Source organism: Hemibagrus wyckioides, linkage group LG13, assembly GCF_019097595.1.
Source record: "Hemibagrus wyckioides isolate EC202008001 linkage group LG13, SWU_Hwy_1.0, whole genome shotgun sequence".
NCBI lineage: Eukaryota > Metazoa > Chordata > Actinopteri > Siluriformes > Bagridae > Hemibagrus > Hemibagrus wyckioides.
In genome coordinates this window covers 18,565,194-18,589,622 of record NC_080722.1, presented here as the reverse complement: position 1 = coordinate 18,589,622, position 24,429 = coordinate 18,565,194, and the positions used below count along the sequence as shown (strand labels likewise).

Here is a 24,429-nt window from a genome sequence, read left to right as displayed (position 1 = left end):
ATCACATGCATATGATCTTGTTGAACATCCCAGTTCACATTTAGTCCTCTTTTGCTGTTATAGTATCCTCCACTCTTCTGAGAAGAGGCTTTCTACTAGATTTTAGAGCATGGCTGTTGGGATTTGTGTTCATTCAGTAACAAGAGCATTAGTGAGATCAGACACTGGTGTTAAGTGAGGAGGTCAGTGTTCCAGGTCATTACACATCTGTTCAGTGGGGTTGAGGTCAGGGTTCTGTGGCACATCATGGCTTTATGGAGCTTGCTTTGTGCACTGGGGTATTGTCATGCTGGAACAGGTTGAGGAATCTAAGTTGCAGTGAAGGGAATTTGTAATGCTACGGTGTACAAAGACATTCTATACAACTGCTTACAGGTTTGAGAGAACAATAGATGTGGGTGTGATGATTAGGTGTCCACAAGCATTTGGTTGTATACTATATTGCCAAAGGTTTTGGGACGTCTGCCTTTACATGCACATGAATGTAATATTGAGTTTGTCCCAACCTTTGTGGCTATAACAGCTTCAACTCTTCAGGGAAGGCTTTCCCCAAGGTTTAGGAGTGTGTTTATGGGAATTTTTGACCATTCCTCTAGAAGCACATTTGTGAGAAGGTCTGGCTCGGAGTCTCCGATCTAATTCATCCCAAACGTGTTCTATCAGGTTGAGGTCAGGACTCTGTGAAGTTCCTCCACACCAAACTCACTCGTCCATGTCTTTATGGACCTTGCTTTGTGCACTGGTGTGCAGTCATGTTGGAACAGGAAGGGGTCATCCCCAAACTGTTCCCACTAAATTAGGAGCATGAAATTGTCCAAATTGTCTTGGTATGCTGAAGCATTAAGAGTTCCTTTTTAGTGGAACTAAGGGGCCAAGCGAAACCCCTGAAAAACAACACCTGAATTCAATGATTTGGAGGAGTGTCCCAAAACTTTTGGCAATATAGTGTAGATTGATAGATCGTTTACTAGGTGGATAGATAATTATTCATGCATTTTTCGTTCATTGTCATTCTTCTTCTTCTTACAATTCTTCTTCTTCTTCTATTAATAATAATAATAATAATAATAATAATAATAATAATAATAATAATAAACATAATAAACATAATAAACCGAACACGCTACGGAACTATTTGACAAAGTGCCGAAATCCGTCGGAGGATTTTAAGTGCTGCACCCGCAGTAAAAGAAAACACAACAGCTAGGCTATTCCGCCAGTTTCCCCGAGCCGCTGTGACAGGAGAGCTCGCGGAATGTTAGCGCGTGCTAGTTTGACGTGTCAGCTCTTTAAATGACATTTTTCTCTTTCTTTTCTTCACGGGTCGTACGTCTGAAAGCACGTTTAAACACTTTCTATCTTAACACGTCGCTGACAAGCACAAGTTTAAGGATATACCGAGCACTTAGCTGTGGGTCGGTGGCGCTGGCACCGTGTCAGGATGCTGCTCCTTCATTCGCGATCCACTTAACAGAAAGAGGAGAAGGTTTAGGATTAAGGTTAGGGTTAAGGTGAGGTCACTTTGGCTGGATAACTTGCACTGATTCGTGTTGGCAGGGTGGTATTGCTCAGCATAGCTAGCTCTCACTGTCGGGGGTCAACATGCCCGGCATGGTGGTGTTTGGTCGGCGGTGGGGCATCGCAAGCGATGATCTGGTCCTGCCAGGGGCTTTTGAGTTATTTATAAGGCTTTTATGGTAAGCATTATGTGTGTGTGTGTGTGTGTGAGACCATAAAATCAATTCCGTCTCCAAGAGCGTACTCATGTTGTTGTCTTTTCTCCTAGGTGGATTGCAACCCTAGCTCTGTACATCACCCGTAAAGGAAGGTTCGCTTGTCATGGAGGTGCTGTTCTTCACAGCTATCTTATTGTTCTTCTCATCCTGCTCGGCGTCATCATCATCACCTTATGTGCAGTCGTTTACATCAGCGCTCAAGGTAAGGTCTTGATCATCAGTGACTAAGCCCATCTGTGTACTGAAGGTGATGTTTTGTTCTGACTCTTCCACATCTATACGCTCTAATGATCTAGGACCTGAATCCTTTCCTTTTGAGTCATGCCGAGATTTTCTCACTTCCGTCACCTCACTTATTAGGAATCTAACGGTGTTGTGATGATGTGAAAGTGAAATGAAACTGAACCGATCGTGCATGTGCTCTTCTGTCGTGTCCCGTTCGAAGGAACCATCATGAACCCAGGTCCTCGACGCTTTATGCCGGTCCTGGTGTATATTCGTGGGATCCTTTTCTTCCCCGAGTTTGTTTGGGCCTGTCTAGGAGCCCTGTGGGTGTCTGATTACAGTACAGGATGTGAACCGGCTGAAGTTGGGCTCGTAGCTGGTGCTGTGATCGCGAGGTGGGTAAAAACGGAACGTTATCACATGACAAATTGGATTTGGCAATAAAATCAATAATGGGAGGAATCGATACACGTTCCTTGAGCGACTGACGAACAGTCGATGATAGAAGATCTCAGACATATCTGTGTATATCTTGTGTCCATCTTTTAGTCAGTGAACTAATCAGCTGTATGACTTTTGACCCAGTGACTCAAAGTCCTGCTGTAAATATTCCAGTTAAATCTGTGCACACTTGTACACACTACACACACATGATGATTCATATCACAGGCATGCGCTCTCGTCTCCCTCTCCAGCTGGATCATCTTTCTTTCCATGGTTGTGGGTGTGCTGATTGTGTTCGACCCGCTGGGCAGCCTACGGCGTCGTCCGATGGCGGCTGAGCCCCTGGGCCTGAGAGATCTGGAAAGTAACGAGTCCTCACAGCTCTTTTACACAGCGCGCTCGCTGGCTGTACGCGTGTGGGAGAGCCGCCTGCGTCTTCTGTGCTGCTGCCTGCCTCAGGACGCCAACCACCGAGCGGCCTTCTCCAGCATCACCCAGCTCATCAGCGATTTCTTCTCGGTGAGCTCCGAGACTATATATCTAAGTATTTCTATTCCTGGTTTCTTATTCGTTTAATATTCTAGGTATTTTCTATACACAGTCTAATGTTACGTTCACACAAGCAGCGATTTTATGGAACTTCTCCAGTCGCTTGACTACGAAATCGCCAGAAGGCGTTCCTGATACTGGTTTCCGTAGTAACGATTTTTACGAGCGGGTGGCACAAATACAATTCCAGATCAATTTTCTTGTAGCCAAAATGAAACATTCTGGACGCAGTTTTAGTGTTTGTATAAATAATTCAGCAGTGTTTATCTGCATCATATCATGCGTAATGAAGGAGAAGCAGATTGTGCTTTCGCTCTCCTGTCTTTAGCCCCATTAGTAGTCGCTTCACCAAGTCCTTGCTCCTTATTTGCATGAAGTTCAGCTTTTCTTAGCTTGCTCGCATCGCTTGGTCGGACACGCCCACATCTAGTCGCCAATGGTTACCGTCACACACACGTTGCTAGAATGCTCCAGCTTACACTGAAAATGGCCGCTGTTTGTGTGAATGTACTGAAAGTTATATACTGTATACGACGAACAGGATGATCAGACTTGTGTTTTTTTGCTCGCTTGTGTGAAGACCGACTCGTTCAAAGCATTCCTCTCTCTAGGACACGGACCTGGTGCCCAGTGACATCGCAGCAGGTTTGGCGCTTCTACATCAAGAACAGGATAAAATGCAGCTATGCAAAGACCCCGAAGACGTTATTTCCCACAGTCCATCATCTCCCATAGTGAGTCTGCTGATCTGTAACCGTCAAGCACCCATGATACAGCTTGAGAACTTTTAAGAACAGGGAGGCTGCCTTTTAGTGTTTCTAGAGAGTTTTCAGCTTTTTTTGTGTGGGAATTCTCATGCTCTGTACATCCTTTACTTCCTGTTTCAAAAGGGAATAAGGCAACATACTGAATTCAATTTCCTGCCACGTTTGACAATTCCGTAAACCTTACAGTAACTTTACAGAATGTAGTTTCTTTCTCTGTGTAATGCGTGTAAGTGTAAAATGTCTCCTGTGTGTCCATATACAGAGAGAAGATCTGGAGACGGAGCTCGAGAAAGCGGCACATTACATGCAGTTCGCTGTAGCTGCATACGGCTGGCCCATTTACGTTTACTTAAATCCTCTGACGGGATGCTGCAAGCTGAGTGGCGACTGGTAAGTTTTCACTCAACTTTCACCTACACAGACTATTCTGAGTGACTTTCACTTCCCCTTTATTTTTAGGACTCAGGCCTTTGTTGCTGTCAGCATAGGAGAAAATAATAGATTTGTAAATTAGTGTCTTTGCATGTGCAGTGCCTTCAGAAAGTATCGGCACTCCTGACACCAAGCTATTATTCCTCTTAATGATATATTCTTTGTGTGTGTTTTGACGTGAAATACAATTAATATATACCATCGAGTATCTAGATGTGCGAATAATAATAATAAAAATTTAGCATTTCAGCAGTTAAGTATTCCTCTCCTTTTTTTTAGCAATCTAGCTCACACTAAATACATTAAACAGGTTACATTTATGGCATTCGGCAGACACCTTTATTCAGAGTGACTATAAATGAGCAATTGAGGGTTAAGGGCCTCGCTCAGGGGCCCAGCAGTGGCTTCTTGGAGGACCAGGGATTTGAATCTTTCGATCATTAGTCCAACACCTTCACCACTAAGCTACCACATTCCCCATGTATTACACTTGGGTTCGTTTCAAACCTGCTTCTGTCCATTTATAATAAATATCACTGACTTTAGGAGGTCTCAGCTTTGGCACTGAAAGTGTACATGATTTAGAGCAAGATAAAATGTTTTTCTTTTTGTTTTGTTTTTTTGTCCACATTATATTTTGTTCTTTTCAATAGGATGTAAACTTTGAGCGTTGCTGGATTTTTTTAGACTGAGTTACACTTCGGCAGCTTGTTGCACAACCATCTGAGTGATGAAACTAACTTTCCTGACTTGGGAAATCGTACAAATTTCCATCTGTTTTCAGTTTACAACAGATGGAGCTGTTTCCCAGCTGCGAGAGAAGCATGTAAACTTTGAGCCAAGCTTCTTATTCCAAATATAATAGGCAAAATTCCTAATCCGAAAGTATAAAGCTGTTGTGATCGTGCAACGTCATAGCGTTCAAGTGTGTGTATATTAAAAGATCCTCAACTAATCGCTAATCACTGCCTCTGTGAGGTGTGTTGTAACTACAGATGACTGTTGTTTCATTGAAGCGGTTATGTGGTCATGTGTACGCTTTCTTAACTCCTTTATATCAAAAGTCAAATAATGGATTTTCCTCCCGTTTGGTTGTGTCTAAGTTCAGCATTGAATGGCTTGGTCATGTCACACTCCACAGTAGTGGTTAATGGCTCTTATGAAAGTAGACACTTTAAGAAGTTGATGTGTTAGAAGCAGGAAAAATGGGCAAGCGTAAGGATTTGAGCGAGTTTGACCAGGGCCAAATTGTGATGACTAGATGACTGGATCAGAACATCTCCAAAACTGCAGCTCTTGTGGGGTGTTCCCAGTCTGCAGTGGTCAGTATCTATCAAAAGTGGTCCAAGGAAGGAACAGTGGTGAACCGGTGACAGGGTCATGGGCGGCCAAGGCTCATTGATGCACGTGGGGAACGAAGGCTGGCCCGTGTGATCCGATCCAACAGACCAGCTACTGTTGCTCAAATTGCTGAAGAAGTTAATGCTGGTTCTGATAGAAAGGTGTCGGAATACACAGTGCATGACGGGTCAGGGCTGTTTTGGCAGTAAAAAGGGGAACCAAAACAATATTAGGCAGGTGGTCATAATGTTATACCTGCTCGTTATAGATAGATAGATATATAAATCAGACTTGCGGTGATGAAATAATTCTTTTCTTTTAACTGACTGAAAAATGTCCCTTAAGTCGATTTCTATTCCATATTCTAATGGATCATTAGTGTACTGGTAATAAAGTGTTTGCATGTTGACTTTTCTCTGTATTACACATTCATGTAGTGTTAATGAACGCTCACTGTTCTGTTGCAGCTGTCACAGTCATAACACGACGGAGTATGACATGGTCGGAGGGGACAACCCCGGCTGCCATTTCAGCTCCATCTTACACATGACGGAGCTTCAGTACCGAGACTTCATTCACATCAGCTATCATAATCAGGTATTAGATACTCTGTCTCTCTCTGTTTCTCTCTCTCTCTCTCTCTATATATATATATTTATAGATATATATATTTATATATATATATATTTATATATCTTCATCTCTTAATTAATTATGTGAAAGGCAAACTGTATGACTAAATACTGTAAAGACTTTTAGGAAGTAATCCTAGCTTCAAGATCCCTTTCCTCCTGTCCATTTTATACTTTATATCACACTAAGAGCTGCTTATTCTTGGAATCTGCTGTGGGTTGATAAGCACAATGATGCGGTTTTAATGTCAGTCAAATAAACCCTGTCCCATTTCACACTGATGTCACGTGACATGGCTGTAACGTCAACTCACCAAAATATGCGTTTATTAAGAAATCCTAATTTTGTCACACAAGTCAAAATAAGTGATAACATTTCAGACTCGTTAATCCTCTTGCCCCAGATCCAATGTTCTGTTCATTATAGAGCAATATGTTTTGTTTTCAATATATTTTATTATAGTTTTTGTAGACATGAAAACAAAAAACAAAACAAAACCAAGCAATAACAGACAAACATATAACAACAACGTGTGCAATATGTAAAATAAAGCACAAATATAAGACAGAAGAATCTCCTACAAAGAGTAATTACACTAGGTATACAAAATGATTGCTACAAATCTAAAATAATCGAATACATCATTAACCAGAGATCTGATTCTTTCCAGATGTAAAGTAGAAGTAAGTCCAGTTGACCAGTCAGAAAAGAGAGGCCTAATATTAAAGAAGAATAGCTGTCTTAGCTACAACCATACCATATTGAACAGGTAACCGTACCTTCGGGCTGAGAGACTCGAGCAAATCTGACCAACCAAAAAATTGCTATCATTGGATCAGGAAGTAAAACACGGTTATAGACCTTAACAAAGAACTGGAAAATTTCTAGCCAGTTTTGGATTTGTACACAGAACCCAAAGGGGGCAGTGGTGGCTCAAGTGGGTTGTTGATCGGAGGATCGTGGTTCAAGCCCCAGCACCACCAAGCTCTACTGTCGGGTAATTGAGCAAGGCTCTTAACCACACACCGAGCTATCTGTTTAATTTGACAGTTTTAAGTAAATATGCCTGTGTTTTACATTTCTACATATCCAGAGCGACGTACAAGAGTGTTTTAAAGTCTCTATGAATGCATACATTAACACTGGTTCAATAGATCACAGATTTAGGATACAATCAGCTGATTGTTGGGAGGATTTTTTATTTTAATTCAACAGTACGTAAAACAAACAGGGGAAAATAAGAGCTTCAGGAAGAGGTAGGTCTCTAGGGGTTCAGAGATCTAGAGGAAGTTCATTCCCACAACCTTGGTGCCAGAACAGAAGAGTACACATCTTAAGGGAGACTGAAACCTCTCTTGATTAATCACTTGAGAGAACTAATAAGCCTAGACCAACACTATAGGATCAACATGCTATATAATATAACAGTTCAAATGACACAACTCTAGAAGTTAAACAGATAGTCCACAAAAGTCAGAATCGTACCTTACCAGATGAGGACACGATTGAAGATGAAGAGGTAAAGTACTGCGTTTTGTCGACTGCTCTGTAGATATACGAGATCCCGTTCTTCGTTGCGCTGGATCACAAGAGGGAGGCTGTGCTGGTTACCGTGAGGGGAACATTATCGCTGAAGGTGAGTGTTAACTGAGTAATTGCTCTGTTGTGTATGTGTATAACATTACAGCAGGACAGAAACGTACGCTACGTGACCAAAAGTATACGAACACCCTAATGTGGGTCTGGACACAAAGCTAGAAAGTTGTATAGGATGTCTCTGAATGCATTTTCCCTTTGCCAGAGCTAAACCTGTTCCTTCGTGACAGTGCACATATGAACAAATCAAACTCAATGAAGATATGATTTGCTGGAAGAGCTCCTGAACAGATCCCTGACCTCGACCTCACTGAACACCTTCAGGATGAACAGGGACGCTGACTGAACCCCAGACCTCCTCACTTTAACATCAGAACATCTCACTAATGCTTTTCAAGTTTATCATCATGTTCATAAAACATCGAAATACAATCAAATACTTGTGCTACAGTTATACACTCCTGCAGGGCAAAAATATTTGGTCACTTGGTATATATAGTACAAAAAGCAGCAAGCTGTATAACACAGACAAAATATTCATTGTAACTGTAAGGAGTCATATAGTGGGAGATATATTTCACATACAGTCCTTTAAATTCTTAATGTATTGCAGGCAAGTAAAAAAATATAGTGATGTACTTTAAGCAAGATAAACACTGGATGCTGTAAAAGTGTGTCATAGCGGGAAATATTTCACATAAAATCATAAAAAACAAGGATAGTCAGTGTCCAGTGTAGATACCTGTGATAAATGATAGAAGTCCTGTCAGTGGTGATGGTGGTGTGGTACCAGGATGTGCACCTCTTCTCATCGTGGTCAGTGATCAAACAGACCGACGTTTTGTCATCTGCAAATCAGCTGTTCGTGGCCACACGGTCGTAGGGCCGAGAGCACAGAGTTGTGGAGCACAGAGTTGTGAAACACAGCCCTCTTGTGGCTGAATGAGCACCAATCCCCACAGACACGCTTCAAAATCTAGTGCAAGCCTTCCCAGAAGAGTGGACGTGCTTGTAACAGCAAAGGGGCTTAGATATGGAATGTGTTGGTCAACAAACATGTATAAATGTGATGATCAGGTGTCGTAAATGATATGAAATGCAGCAATCAGGCATAACATTATGACCACCTGCCTAATATTGTGTTGGTCGCCCTTTTGCTGCCTTAAAAAAAAGCCCTGACCCATCGAGGCATGGACTCCGCTAGATCCCTTCTTCCATTGCTCCGTGGTCCAGTTCTGATGCTCACGTGTACATTGTCGGCGCTTTCGGCAGTGCACAGGGGTTGTAATGGGCACCCTGACTGGTCTGTGGCTATGCAGCCCCATACTCAACAAACTGTGATGCACTGTGTATTCTGACACCTTTCTATCAGAACCAGCATTGTTCTTGTCTTGGACCACTTTTGATGCTTGTGTGTGTGTGTGTGTGTGTGTGTGTGTGTGTGTGTGCGCGCGCGCGTGTGTGTGCAGGACGTCTTGACGGACCTGTCAGCCGAGTGTGAAAACCTGACTGTGGATGGTGTGTCAGGAGCCAGCTATGCACACAAGGTAACACGGAAATTCTCTCTCTTTCTTAAAAGAATGTAATCCCACCTGTTCTATTAAGTATGGTTGTGTATATAAGTGTAGCACGTGGCATCACACCTCCCACCTCCAGGCTCCCAGTTTGTGGATTTTCATTTCTCCCTGTGTCCTACCACACGCTTATAGGTCAGTTAGCTACACCAAATCACCCCTCGGTATGAAAGAGTGTGTGAGTGTTGACTGGCATCCCAGGGCACATACATGGCAACTGTAAGGTCTATAAATGTTCCCAGTATCTGATACCCACTCAGAGCAGTACCACATGACACCAGCACCACGGTTACTGTTATGAGCTGAGAATGAGCCACTACAGAAGTAGGGTACTGGTGGAGAGAGTAGAGAACGGTTGATGACTAAGTGTGTAACAGATGGACTATAGACAACAACTACAAAATGTCCAGGGAATTGTGAGGCAGGAAACGTAATATCTTTCTGCTTCACAGGGCATATCTCAAGCAGCTGGGTATATCTACAAGAAGCTGGTCAATGATGGCATCTTGAGACAGGCGTTCAGCATTGCACCTGTAAGTCCAGTGATATTTAGATGATTGGTCAGAGTGAGGTCATTATTCTATGTTCTATATTATTTAATCTTTGACTGGAGTCAGTTTGTATATGTATGATGATTATAAGGTGTGTGTGTGTATGTGTCTCTGTGTGTGTGTGTCTGTTTGTCTGTCTGTCTGTGCCTTTGTGTGTGTGTGTGTGTCTGTCTGTCTATCTGTCTGTCTTTCTGTGTCTGTGTGTGTGTCTGTCTGTATGTGCCTGTATGTGCCTTTGTGTTTGTGTGTCTGTGTGTGTGTGTCTGTCTGTCTGTCTGTATGTGTCTTTGTGTGTGTGTGTGTGTCTGTCTGTCTGACTCTGTGTGGCTGTGTCTTTGTGTGTGTGTGTGTGTGTGCACGTGTAGGAGTACAAGCTGGTCATCACAGGTCACAGTCTCGGTGCAGGTGCAGCGGCGCTCCTGGCCGTTCTCCTCCACAGTTCCTACAACACGCTACAGTGCTATGCTTTCTCACCACCAGGGGGCCTCATGAGGTCTGTCTGCACTTTCCTTTAGAACTTTTCTTTTTCAGTCTGCTAGAAGTGTAAAAGTCCTTACTTTCATGACACACTCATGATGATTCATAAATAGAAACACTGAAATATTATTCAAGATATAACACTGTACTTATTAAAAGTTCTTGCTGATGTCTTTCTTCAGTAAAGCGCTTGCTGAATACTCTAAGCAGTTTGTGGTCTCTGTGGTTCTGGGAAAGGATCTGGTTCCCAGGTAAGGATCATGCAGAAGGTGGTTATAGATAAATGATGATTTATCTTTTTATAGGGTGTAATGTGCTTTGGTACTATACGTCACACTTAGTTTTTGCACTTCTGTTTGTTTTCACTTCCCTAAAATGACCGAGTGCTTCAGGGAATCTGTGTTTCCGCATATTTTGTAGATTGAGTATTCCAAACATGGAAGATTTAAAGAGGAGGATATTAAAGGTTGTATCTAATTGCAGTAAACCAAAGGTGAGAGTTTACAGTTCTATGGTGTTTATTTTGAGTTCAGCTTTTCAGCCAGTTGGAAGTAATTCCCAGAGTTTTATCAGTGTTTAACTCCCTTATACTGCTTCCCTAATGAACTTCTGTTTTTTTTTTTGTTGTTCCCCGTGTCCACCAGTACAAAATCCTCTTGCACGGCTGCTGGTATGAAGTGTTTGGCGGATCCCCAGATGACTTTCCCACAGAAATGGAGAACCGGCGGGAGGAGCAGCTGAGTCAACCCTTGCTCGGAGAGCAGAGTCTGTTGGTACGCGGTTCCACCTCCTACCAGAGCTTGTCTTCAGACGACTCCCCCACCCACACCACCCACCTGCCGCTCTACCTGCCCGGCCGTGTCCTGTACATCACAGAGGACGGACCCTCGCGCAGGTCAGAGCCCACCTAACTCTACACTATCAGACATGATCACCACAAAGCTGCACTTGAGCTCTATACAATTTCAACAAAAAAGGCACAGACACCTTTTTCAGATTCCTGAACAATGTCCCAGAGCTTGTTAATTAGCACACTTACATTCCAGCCCAGTTCCAGCCTGGTAATCTCTCCTGGAATTTTCCCAACTTTAAAGGAGAACAATCTACAAATAATTTACTCACCCCTTTGTCATCCAAGATGTTAAAGAAATGATGTTTTTTGAGGAAAACATTTCAGGATTTTTCTCCATATAGTGGACTGCAACGGTTAACCTTCCAAAATGCAGCTTCAATGAGCTCTAAACCGAGGAAAAAGGGTCATATCTAGCGAAGTGATCAGTCGTTTTCTAAGAAAAATAAATAACGTATACTTATATAAAAATGAATAAAAATAAATAACGTATATTTATGCCGACGTGCATCCCAGAGCTAGTGCTAGACGAGCTTTTGTGGTTAAAAAGTATACAATTTTTTAGATATTTTTTTTAAAAATGGCAGATCGTTTCACTAGATAATGCCCTTCTTCCTCGGCTGGGATCGTGAAGCTGCATTTAAACTGCATTTTGGTGATGATAATATAATTAATGATAATATAATTAGACCACAGTTTGCCTTTTGCTATATCTTTGTCATAATACAAGTGAATGAAAACCCCACAATACAAATGTTCAATGTCCCTAAAAATATTTCTTTCTTTCGTCTCTTCTTACCAATTCTCCTCATCCTGGGCCTTTTGCTGAAACCCCGTACTCCAGGCTGTGCTTCTCTCAGGTGCGCTACCGTGCCGAGTGGTCGAGCGCGACGGCGTTCAGCAGTGTGCTAATCAGTCCGCGCATGCTCCCAGACCACATGCCCGACGTGGTCCACAAGGCGCTGCTCAGCCTCACCAAGGAGCGCCAGTCTTCCCTCTGCCCCTCCTCTGCCAGCAACGCTCACCTGAACGTCATCTGAGCTTCCTACTTCCTCCAGCTCAGATCCTGAAATGACTGTGGCAGTGAACGCACAAGACGGCTGACGGGAGCTACGGCGTTTAAGACTCTGCTGCCTCAGCCTCAAACTTCGAGAGCAGTTCAGCTCTTGGGATTTAATATCTGTTCACTTGCCGTTTCAGTGCTTTATGATTTGAAATAATAACTACATTGCCGTCGTGTTCCAAGTCTCGTGTGTATGTCTCAATAATAATGTCATGTTTATGAACGTTATTATTTTTAATTCATTTGTGGTACACTCAACAAGGACTATTAGGTGTAAGATGTTCTGTTTTATGCTTTATTTTTTTGTAATCAGGTTCAGTGAAGCTCCAGAACAGATGCAGTTTTGATGTACATTCAGTTTGCATGGGAAATACTACACGAGTGCGAGTACATGTTTGGCTCATAAACCTTCAGGCCATGACATTTTCGTAAATAATAAATGTCAGTGAGAATCATGCATTTGTGTTGGGTTTCAGCTGTGTCAATATTTGATAAGGAAAATGATTTAAGTGTAAAAGGGTTTTTCAGCAGGGTAGTGTTTCCATCTCAGAGCTCTAGGGTCTCTGATTTGTTCCTGAGCTCAGGTTACTGGCTGTTTAGAGCACTGTGGGTCTTCCAAGGGGTTTCATCTGGGTTCTCTGGGTTTCCTCCATTCTCTGAAACACATGTAGGCAGGTGAATTGCTGACTCTAAATAGCCGCTAGCTATGAACGAGTGAGTGTGATACCCAGGTGATAGACTAGACTGCTGTCTCTATATCCATCCTAAACAGGACAAGGCGGTTGAATGAATGATGAGTTTTGTCTCTGTGGTTTTGTGGGTTGTGTTTAAGTCAGTGGAGTTTACATCATTTCCTAATCTTACAGCAGGTCTATGAATAGGGCACAGAAGTATAGCGTCATCTATACTATGTGGCCAAGTATTTGTGGACACCTGACCATCACGCCCATATGTGGTCTTTCCTCAAATTGTTGCTACAAAGTTGAAAGTACATATGCATGCCGTAGCTTTGTTTTCCTTTCAGTGGAACTAAGAGATCCAAACGCCGTTCCAGCGTGACAGTTCCCCTGTGCATTAAGACATGCTTAGCAAACGTTGGAGTGGAAAAACTCCAGTGTCCTGCACAGAGTTCACCTCCAGCCTACGAAACACTTTTAGGATGAACTGAAATGCAAATGTACCTCAGATCAGTGAAACCTCAGTGAAAGGAACTCTTAATGCTTCAATATACCATGTTTGGTGATGACCCCTTCCTGTTCCAACATGACTGCACACCAGTGCACAAATCAAGGTCCCTAGAGAAATAGATGAGTGAGTTTGGTGTGGACGAACTTGACTGACTTGCACAGAGTCCTGACCTCAACCCCATAGAACACCTTTAGGATGAATTAGAGTGGAGACTGCGAGCCAGACCAAAACTGCCTTTACATGCACATGAATGTAATATGGAGTTGTCCCGCCCTTTGCAGCTGTAACAGCTTCAACTCTTCTGGGAAGGCTTTCCACAAGGTTTAGGAATGAATATTTTGACCATTCCTCTAGAAGCGCATTTGTGAGGTCAGTCACTGATGCTGGACGAGAAGGTCTGGATCACAGTCTCCGCTCTAATTCATCCCAAAGGTGTTCTATCGGGTTGAGGTGCAGGCCAGTCAAGTTCCTCCACACCAAACTGAGGAGTCATGTTGGAACAGGAAGGGGTCATCACCAAACTGTTCCCACAAAGCTGGGAGCATGAAATTGTCCAAAATGTCTTGGTATGCTGGAGCCTTAAGAGTTCCTTTCACTGGAACTAGGGGGCCAAGCCCAACCCCTGAACAACACCACCTGAATTCAATGATAATGAGGGGTGTCCCAAAACTTTTGGCAGTATAGCGTATCATTAACTTACCCGTGTGTAATTTTAGTCCATGTATATTGTACAATAAAAGAGACGGCTGTAGGATGAGAATGGACATGAGCTAAATGACAGATCCCAGTTTTCCCTCGGTCCCGCCCATCCCACTTTTAGAAAGTGACGTCACGCCGCGACGCTCCAGTCAACAACTCTTAAGTCGAGACTTTAGTTGGAAACAAGTGGAGAATATGACTGTCTACTTAACGAGCAGTCTCTGAGGAACCTGACCACAGCATTGTCCAGTGCCCGAGTTTATCTTACTTTTTGCGTTCAGTCCTTTTTTTTTTTTTATAAAGTTACTTGGAGTCAGTTTTGAGTGCGAAGTTACTATAAACACCCCAAAGCTGGACGGTCGCCTGGCTAGCTCGCTAGCTAGCTATCTTAAGTAGTTAGGTAGCTAGCTAGCTAAGCTGCGTTTTCCGTGATAAAAAGAAAGAAGGAAAAAAAAAGAAACAAGCCACCGAAAGAGAAAATGGAGCTGGAGGACGGAGTCCTTTATCAGGAGGACTCGGGAAGTTCCTCCATGATGTCGGAGAGGGTGTCCGGCTTGGCGAGCTCCATCTACCGCGAGTTCGAGCGGCTGATCGGAAAGTACGACGAGGACGTGGTGAAGGAGCTGATGCCGCTGGTGGTGGCCGTGCTGGAGAACCTGGACTCGGTGTTCGCGGAGAACCAGGAGCATGAGGTGGAGATCGAGCTGCTGAAAGAGGACAACGAACAGCTGATCACTCAGTACGAGAGGGAGAAGGCGCTGAGGAAAGGCGTCGAGGAGGTGCGTGGCTGTTTCAGACGCGGAAAAAAAAAACTCCACACACGTTAAGTTGATGAGCAGTCGTGTTTTATAACTTAGATCGGGGTGCACAAACTTTTTCCTCGCAGGGATCCCTTCCAGTGTTGATCCTTATGAACAGCTCTTATGCACCCTAGACAGCATCATCATAACAAACATATCCTGAACCCCTCAACCTTCCACTCACAGAAAACGAGAAATGAATTGTGTCTGAAAAATATATATCAATTTCTATTAAAATTACTTGTCTTCAAATCCGAAATAAATAAGATGACTTTCAGTAAGCTGGGTCGGGGTTTCCGGTGGATCCGGAGCCTATCCCGGGAACGCTGTGTGTGAGGTGTGAACACACCCGGGATGAGGCAGCAGTCCGTCACAGGGCACAACACACACGGATATTCTCGCACTATCTAAGATTCTCATTAGAGCCGATTTACTGTAGCTATTTCCTCCTACCTCATTGTTTTTGGAAAGTCAGACAAAAGCAAAGAACCTGGAGGGAAACCTCTTATAGAACATGTGTACAGACAGAACACCCAAGCTCATGATCGAACCGGGGATCCTGGACAGCAGCGCTATACTCACAGTGCTGCCTAAAAGAAATTCGGTTCATTACAGTGAACTTCGTCACTTAGTCAACTATAATAACTAAGTTATTACTATAGCAGCTTTAATATCGCTCAGTCTCCAGTACTGTCATCTACAGCGTTGAGTATAATAGTAAAAATAGCCGACTGCATCACTTTCTCTAGCTGATGTGTTCAGATGACCGAAAGCTCTTGCACGCCGTTGTGGTTTGCAAGCAGTCCAATGTTTTAGGCTTAGACTCCAGTTCAGCGTGAGGCGTGTTTTACCGCTACTTCTGTTCGTTTTGAGAAACCTAGGATTACACACGAAGGTAGCACAGCACGCAGCTGTAAACCAAATCACTTTTATTCTGCTGTTGATCTGATTTGTATTCAAAAGTATAGCAGTGACGCCGAAAGAGAAAATACCTCTTAAGTTTGAAAGAGTTTTCATTTGAAGCATTTATTTATTTTTTTGTAAAATGAAGCGTATATATAGAAATGCAGGTTGTGTGCTGGTGTGAGACATCCTGACATGCATATAGGTTATTTTATATAAACTCCCACAGCGAGGCATTGCATTCTGTATTCCTCTTTGGGGTTTTTTTTTTTTTTTTTTTTTTTGCACAAGCATGTGATACTACATGTCACATGCATGGAGGGGAAAAGTGTTTCAGAAAGTCCCTTGTCATGTCCCTCGAGATCATCATGTGTGATCATCTTCTTTCTCCACTTCGATTCCAGGTGTCTGCACGATTCCTCTAATCATTACACTCACTCACGCCCATACAAAATGATTAGGCACACCTTGGCAAATAAGCAAGCCCCATCATGTTAAGATATCAGTGTGTGCTGTGAAAAGTCCAAATAGAAGGAAACAGGTTTGGTAAACATACTTCTTCATAATTGAGTTCATCAGCTGTGTTAATGCAGCAGGAATGTCAAACTCGGGTCACTAGACAGTCAAGAAACATGCTTTTGGAGAGTATAATTCTCCATACTGTAAAGAATCGAGTGACTTTAACAGCATGTGATCAGGATCCTCTTGTCTTGTCCTAAGCCTAAAAGGAGCTTATTGATTTCAGTTTTAAAGCGGATATGAGGTCGCACGCTGTTATGTATTCGCCGATATTAAAATTTCACATTGCGGCGATTGACTTCCAGAGACGGTGTATTCGGATCCTCTTTTCCAAAAGTTGTGTGTGTAATGCTTGGACCAAATAAGGGGAAAAAGCTGGCACTGGGTTATGTGCAGTGTGTTATAGGTCTTTCATTACAGTAGCTGACGTGTATATTTTTCATTCAGCTAGTTATCAGAAAGTAATGACAAGTGAAGGTCTGTTTTGTCGTACGTCTAAACGAATCGGTGATGACAAGGCTGTACAGATGTGGCTGGCTTCACTCTGACCTTGTCTGAGACCTAAATATAGAATTTAATACAGCGCATGGACGTGCTTATCCATGCCTATTCCAATATCGGGCTCATTAGTTACAATAATATGTACAATAATATTCTAGCTATTAATTGTAAACTTCAATCTTCTGTTTCCTACCAATCTGAAATTATTTACAATCTATAGCGCTTTATTTTATATGTGTTTCTTTATATAAAAATTTTTGGTGCTCACCAACTTCAGGTATTTCAGTATATGGTGATGTTTTTTCCAAACAGTAAACCAATATTCAGGAAGCAGGTGGGAAAATAAAATAAGTACACCCTGTAATTTAGTAGAACCAGCTGTAGCAGCAACCTGAATTTTTGCCCGTTCTTCTTTATAACATTGCATCCGTTCACTGATATTTGAGGGCATTTGACTCGGCCATTCCAACACCTTGATTTTGGTCTTCTTTACTCATTCAGATGTCAATATGCTGGTGTGCTTTTTTTTGTAGAGAAGGGGCTTTTTCCTAACCACATTTTCATGAAAGCCTTATTCGTTCAGCCTTTTTCTGTTTGTGCTGTCATGTACGCTATATTGCCAAAAGTTTTGGGACGTCTGCCTTTACATGCACATGAATGTAATATGGAGTTGGCCCAGCCTTAGCAGCTATAACAGTTTTAATGTTTCTGGGAAGGCTTTCCCCAAGGTTTAGGAGTGTGTTTATGGGAATATTTTGACCATTCCTTTAGAAGTGCATTTGTGAGGTCAGGCACTGATGCTGGACCAGAAGGTCTGGCTTACAGTCTCTGCTCTAATTCATCCCAAAGGTGTTCTATCAGGTTGAGGTCAGGACTCTATGAAGTTCCTCCACACCAAACTCTCTCAGCTATGTCTTTATGAAACTTGCTTTGTGCCCTGGTGTGCAGTCATGTTGGAACAGGAAGGGGTCATCACCAAACAAAGTTGGGAGCATGAAACCCACAACAGTTGCTTCTCTCAGGTCAGGGGTGATGTCCTTTCTTCTTGGCATGATGTAGAACCCAGAACACCAAATGACCAGACGTTCTGAATTTATAGAAGTAGCCACTCTTCTTTATGATTAACTTATATTACACATTTCTTTAGTAACACATGCCTACTGTTTATACTCTTAATGACAGAGGGTACTTTTATTTTTTCCCTACCTGCTTTCTGTTTTATTTTTTTTTGTCACTTGTTGTTGTCACTCGAGGTTATTTGTTAGACGTTGGTGAGAACCAGACAATTGTTATTTAAAATAAAATGATAAATAAAAACACAGGATTGAAGGAGGGTCTACTTTCTTTTTGCCCATGACTGTACAAAATGGGAAGGATGCTTAGTAAGTAATAGCTTGCAGATTCGTGTCTCACGATTCACGGCTTCACTGATCCACAAAAGTAATTTGCCTCTGCGAATTTTTGCAGACCCGCGAAAATCCTAGGAAAACCCTGCAAAAATGTTTACGGCTAATTGCATGGCAATTTATACATTTCCATGCTTTTTAATGTGAAATTATTATGAAAAATTTAGTTTATTAATTTAGTAATATAAATATAAAATTAAAATCAACAAAATATCAATATAAATTAAATGTTAGACAAAATTGATAAATTAAATAATAATAATTTTAAATATAAATTAAATATGTTTATTTTAATTATATCGAATGTCGATGATATCACGTACGTACAGTACAGCCATTATGACACGCTATTGGCTGTAAGGGTTGGAAGTAGCCAATCACAGAGCATTAACAGTTTTACCTAGCGGCTGGTTGCTATGATGCTTTGTATCCGTGATGTCGTGGTTCATCTCCCCGCCCCTTGTGCTCGGTTCGACACGCGTATATATTACATGAATAAGTGATCTCGGTGATTTTTTTTTTCCCTTGGTTTTTATACAGGCGATACTGTACTCTATTTTTACGTTAAACATTTATTTCTTTTTTAAGGGTAATGTATTAAGCTAACTTTTAAATGAAATGAAAGTGTTTGGGGAGCATGATGAGGTATTACTGTAATGCATAATTTCCAGTTTGTGTTGATGATTCAAATAATCATTGCTTTTTGGTTGGTGGTGCTCGATAATACTCTTCTAGATTGTAGTATTTGGTGTAAATGCAGGTTACGTAGCCTGTTATCCGACGAAAATCTGTTCTAGGATTAATCCGTGGCCTGGAAGCTATTTGATATGATCCCTGCAGATGATTTGGTGTGGATTCAGTGCAGTCATTTAGATCAGTTGAAGTGAGACCTTGCCTGAGCTCAGCCTCCACATCTGAGCTGCCTGCCAGTGTGCTGCTGCTGCTGCTTCACAACAGTCACCCGCTTGTTCTGAATAAACCTGCAGGGACACCACGATCCATCGAAACGCACAAGGGACACACTGCCTTCCTTACTTGCCGACTCGCCCTCTTTTACATGCCTGACGTTCTGTGTGACGGCGATGGCGAGTCAAAGTGCTCCTCTTTCCTCAAAGGCAGGCTCGCTTTCAGGCCCCATGAGCCTTTTGTGCATAGCAACTGAAGCAAAGAGCGGCGTGCGACCCTTTCGTGTGTTTGGGTTGCCATCGATGCACTCACTGGTACACTGTGTCATACCGGTCAATGTGAGATGTCATTCACACACATGCAAGAGAAATCGAGGTGATTACAGAATAGATTGCAGTGCTGTGATATCAGAGTGGATGATGGAGAATCTCAATAAGTGATGGAACTTATTACTAATAATCAATTAATCAATCTATGTAATTAATACACATTTTCTCTATCATTTGAATGCAGACAACATTGACTAAACTTATAATCATGACATTATATTCAGGAGATGTTGAGGTTTCTTGTTCTTTTCAATCATCTTTTATTACTAAAGCTTCAGTGGGAAATATTCAGGATCAAGCATGGACAAATCAGTAGCCAGGACAAGACGATTTCTTGTAAGTAGTTTTATTAGGTTTATCAGTCAGCTTGTGGTTCAACATATTCAAATACGAGACCCGGAGTTGAGTAAAATCATACGCGCCATGCATTATCATGTTGTCTGAGCCATTTTTACCCAGGACTCTGCTCATGCATAACACAGGACTGGGCCGCACTCCAGAGCTTGCACTTTCCCTGTGGGCTGGATGATGAATTTTTTATTTGTTCTCATCTGTGTGAAGACTGTCACATTTTTTAAATGCCTGAACCTTAACTACAGCTGTATGTTAAGGGTAACGTCCACTCTGTGTAAATCCTTGGCATATCGACTATAGTTCTCCAGACGGCCAGCTTCCAGCCTGGTTCTAGCATGAGGTGTTGGCTACTAACTGCACCGCTCACTTCAGAATTAGTTAATTTGTCTAGAGACGCAGAGAGGAAATATCAGGGAAGGGCCAGGAATGTACTCGGGGGGGGACAAAAGAACTTCCTGAGCCACTCTTTGCAGCCAGGATGCTTCTTGGATAGACTTTGTTTTCTCTCTCTCTTTGTGTGGATGTGTCACGTTTACTAAGGAGTTCAGGAGAGCGATATACAATATACTTCCTGTATAGATGTGGGTAAATACGTTCAGATAATTTTACACAATTCTCTATATAAAATTGCTGCTTTTTTGTTGTTGTAATGAAACAGCAGTTGGTGTTGGGAAACAATTAATTTCTGAAAATAAATAAATAAACAAACAGACAAATAAATAAATAGATAAATAAATAAAGAAATAAATTTTTAGTATATTTAAATGATTTTTTTGTTCATTTTTAATGATTTTTTTATTTAATTTTAATTAATTTCCTTCTGTCTGTGCTAAACAGTGATTTATTATTATTTTTTAAAAGCATGATGTGGTATTATCGTATAACAGTATTTTTTTAGAAATATTTAGAATTTTGCTAAAACTGTGGGGTTTGAGAAAAACTTTGGTATCTTTAAAACATCCATCTTAACTACTGCTTGTGTGTGTACTGGTATATTATTATGAATAAGGTCACAGGAAGTAATGTTCTGTTTCATCTCACCAGGATTGAATTTATTAATCACAGGAAAAAGGAAACCAAACAACAAGGAAAAAGTACAACCAAAAGCAAAAGCGAGTCACTGGGGTAACTATAAGCCATGGATCTTAACCATTACTGTGGTTTATTTGTTATTCAAATCCTCCTGCTGACTGGAGATTTAGTCATGTGGATATTTCCAGCAAATCACAGCAGCAGTAGAGAAAATCTAGCCTGCTAATCTATACTGTAAACCAACAGAAACCAGTCTGCTTTCAGAAATCCACCTCTATGTGGCAGCTGGCAGAAGTGAAAATCTTGACGAGATGTTCTGATTCATCTTTCAGTACAGCTGAATATATTCCAGTCATTTAGACACTGCCTGCACAGCCGATGAAGGATTTCTGTCAGAAAGGTTTTCTTTCTTTTGACGCTTGCTTCTTCTGTTAGTAAACACTGTGACGGGTTTTTGTGGGCGGAGCTTAGGTGGAGGCAGAGAGGTTTCCCTGACTGCTTTATAAGCGCTAGTTATCAAGATTTGTTTTTAAACAACGTCTGGTCAAAATCCGAATTTATCCGACTATGTCAGGTCACTTACTGTCCAGGGCCGCGAGTGTTATTTGAAAAAATCAATTTTAACGGGCGGAACAAGATTGGCCACGCTCACTCGATGGACGGACGATGACCTCCGGTCGAGTGAACTGACATCCTTCTGATAGAAAAACCGAGCGCTTCTGGCAACTGTAGAAAGGGAGATGACGCAAACAGTTTCCTTTGTTTAGTCTTCAATCGTTAGCTAACATACACGCTAAAAGGTTGGCGTTACATGTACAAATTTCTGATGAGGTGGGCATGCATAAGAAATATTCACACGTAATCATACCATGAACCATATCAAAGATGAACAACAGTGTCTTTAAACTTATCTGATATGAAGTGTGCGCTACAAATGCCAGCATTTTTGATGATCGTTTCTGTCCAATCCGCTCGTTTTATTGCTTTTAACCACAGCTGTCGTGTTTTTTTTTGGTCTGGCAGTGCGATAAAACTTCTAGCCTGTACTCCGTCCATTCCGTCACCCAAGAACACAACGAGATGATATTTGCGTCCCTTGTGTAGCCGACTCTGTACTGGTTTGTTCTGTACTGGCCGCCTCCAGTTTTCCCCTTGTTTTTGCCTCTGGCTAGCGCTGTGACGTAATCGTGATGTCGGCACACAATAAAGGTCTATTTACTTCACTTTTTAACATCGGGTATCATTAGTGAGTTACAGTATAGTTACATTTAGTGTATTCATGTGTAGTTACAGTGCCTTACATAAATCTTCATCCATCTATGTGGTATTGGACCTAAAATGAGCTGAATTGACATGAGGTTGAACAAGTTAATCCATAATATTGTGGTGGGGGAAAATCAATATCGTTCAAAAAATAATTTAACAATCAAAGGGATTCATCACCTTTGCGAATAATGTAAAAGGAGCGTGTTAGTCAGAGAAGCAACCAAGAGGCCGAGGGTAACTCTGAAGGAACTGGAGAACCACAGCTCTGAGAGGAGATCAGTTTATTGGGCAAACGTAGAAGAAAGCGCTGACTGGGAATAAGAATTCTATGTGAAGTATCTTGGGAGGACGTATTTCTCCCTGATTTGGTCATCTGCTAAATCCCACCCAGTAGCTTGCTCTCCTCTGTCACATCACCATCTTCCATCTGGAGAGAGTGAAGGCTAACACAGAGAGCCATGAAGCCATCTACTACTCCTTTTCAAGCTGTCGCTCATGATGTGTCACAGGGCAGCGTAACACAGTGTCTGTCTGTGATTGGATAGCACTAATAGGAGCTCTGCTAGGAGATTTTCTTTATAGGACAGCATTAGAAGAAAAAGGTTATTGGGGAGAACCACATTCAAAAACACAGCAGTCTTTATCACTAGAGTGAAGCATGGTGTTCATGTTGTGGTGATGCTTTTCATCAGCAGGGCTTCAGAAGCTTGACAGGCAATACTCGGAGAAAAATTGTCTTCAGGAGACGTGAGACTGGTGCGTAGACAGAGGCACTAATAGTTGTATAACATGTTTGCGCTCAACTACAACGCATTCCTTACTTCCCCAAAGCCGATTTCACACGCGGACATCTGCTGCTTTCTGCAGAACTCATATGCTTCTGCCATGGTGGTTATGAGCTATGGCTTTGTGTCCCTAAAACAACAAGGCAGCTGAAGATGCAGTCGACCTAAAGAGAGCTCTGTCAATAGAGTTCCAGCACACTGCTCCCTCTGTATCACTCTCGGCACAAGGGGATCATTATGTGTGAGATGTTCAGAAGGCTACACACAGCCAGTCCTCCTTCCTCTGCAGCGATGTCATATGAACGTTGTCCTGCAGATCATATGATGAGCAATGCAGAGAGATAGTGAAAGAGAAACACACACACACACACACACACACACACACACACACACTCACCAGACGCTCGCAGGGCTGAGTGCTGAAAATCCACCATGACAATAGATAAAACATGAGGACCTCTATCTATCTATCTATCTATCTATCTATCTATCTATCTATCTATCTATCTATCTATCTATCTATCTATCTATCTATCTATCTATCTATCTCTTTTCTTTTCTTTTCTTTTTTTCTGTTCTTTTCTCCTTTCTCTTTTTTTCCTGTTCTTCTCTTTTCTTTTTTTCCTTTCTCTTTTTTCTTTTCTTTTCGTTTCTTTTCTTTTTTCTTCTTTTTTCCTTTTCTTTTTTTCTTCTCTTCTCTTTTTCTTTTCTTTTTCTTTTTCTTTTTCTTCTCTTCTCTTCTCTTCTCTTCTCTTCTCTTCTCTTCTCTTCTCTTCTCTTCTCTTCTCTTCTCTTCTCTTCTCTTCCCTTTTATTTTTTCCTCTTTTTCTTTTTTTTTCTTTCTTTTTTTTCTTTTCTTTTCTTTTTTTCTCTTCTCTTTTATTTTTTTCTCTTTTTTCTTTTCTTTTCTTCTTTTCCCTTTTCTTTTTTCCTCTTTTCTTTTCTTTTCTTTTTTCCTTCTCTTCTCTTCTCTTCTCTTCTCTTCTCTTCTCTTCTCTTCTCTTCTCTTCTCTTCTCTTCTCTTCTCTTCTCTCCTCTTTTTTTCTTTTCTCTTTTTCTCTTTTTTTCTCAAAGCGACATGCTTTGAGTGCAGTATGTGAAACGCAGTGTGTACTACTGCAGGGAAAGTCTGTAATCAGGAAGTTGTAGCCCAGCAGAATAACCAGATCATTACCAGGGGTTTGTGTAGTAGTTTGGATCTGCCAGGACCTGTTTGTTACACCCAAACCTCCTGTAATTCTCTATGCAAATAATTTCACCAAATACACAAACACACTGGGCGGCTGTACTGTTTCACTCGCTCTCGTGAAAATCTGTGCTTATGATAAATAAATATAAATACAAATTCTCACATTTGGTAAAATTCCACTTAGTGTAGGAGGCAAAAGTTTTTAACTCCCCTTGTTTTTATTAAACAACGCCTGGCATTAAAGGCTGTTTAGATGTTTAGGGAAGTTATAAAGAATGAGATTATAAAAATGATTAAGCACTATTTACATTAAC

At 41.6% G+C, this 24,429-nt stretch overlaps 2 protein-coding genes across 2 annotated transcripts in view; both read left to right on the top strand.

Annotated features, from left to right (window-relative positions):
• The first annotated feature begins 1,195 nt into the window (after positions 1-1,195).
• daglb (diacylglycerol lipase, beta) lies at positions 1,196-12,695 on the top strand. Its single transcript, XM_058405753.1, has 15 exons — positions 1,196-1,697; positions 1,787-1,938; positions 2,182-2,356; positions 2,657-2,924; positions 3,566-3,688; positions 3,984-4,111; positions 5,962-6,091; positions 7,680-7,763; positions 9,193-9,270; positions 9,750-9,830; positions 10,214-10,341; positions 10,508-10,576; positions 10,746-10,818; positions 10,970-11,220; positions 12,020-12,695. Exons 1-15 carry the CDS (start codon positions 1,603-1,605, stop codon positions 12,213-12,215), a joined length of 2,031 nt encoding a protein of 676 aa, XP_058261736.1. The 5' UTR covers positions 1,196-1,602; the 3' UTR covers positions 12,216-12,695.
• A 1,577-nt stretch (positions 12,696-14,272) lies between these two features.
• The window catches only part of spag9b (sperm associated antigen 9b), a 41,531-nt gene continuing 31,374 nt past the window's right edge, over positions 14,273-24,429 (top strand). The window contains exon 1 of the mRNA XM_058405751.1: positions 14,273-14,904. Coding sequence (XP_058261734.1) covers positions 14,605-14,904 — 300 coding nt within the window. The 5' untranslated portion in view covers positions 14,273-14,604. The remainder of the gene's footprint in view (positions 14,905-24,429) is intronic.

Bases quoted from the DNA above. Each gene is read 5' to 3' on its own strand.
- daglb (XM_058405753.1), top strand. From the start codon at position 1,603: ATGCCCGGCATGGTGGTGTTTGGTCGGCGGTGGGGCATCGCAAGCGAT. The intron at 7,764-9,192 runs GTGAGTGTTAAC...GTGTGTGTGCAG, and splicing joins GGGGAACATTATCGCTGAAG to GACGTCTTGACGGACCTGTC. The intron at 10,819-10,969 runs GTGAGAGTTTAC...CGTGTCCACCAG, and splicing joins CTAATTGCAGTAAACCAAAG to TACAAAATCCTCTTGCACGG.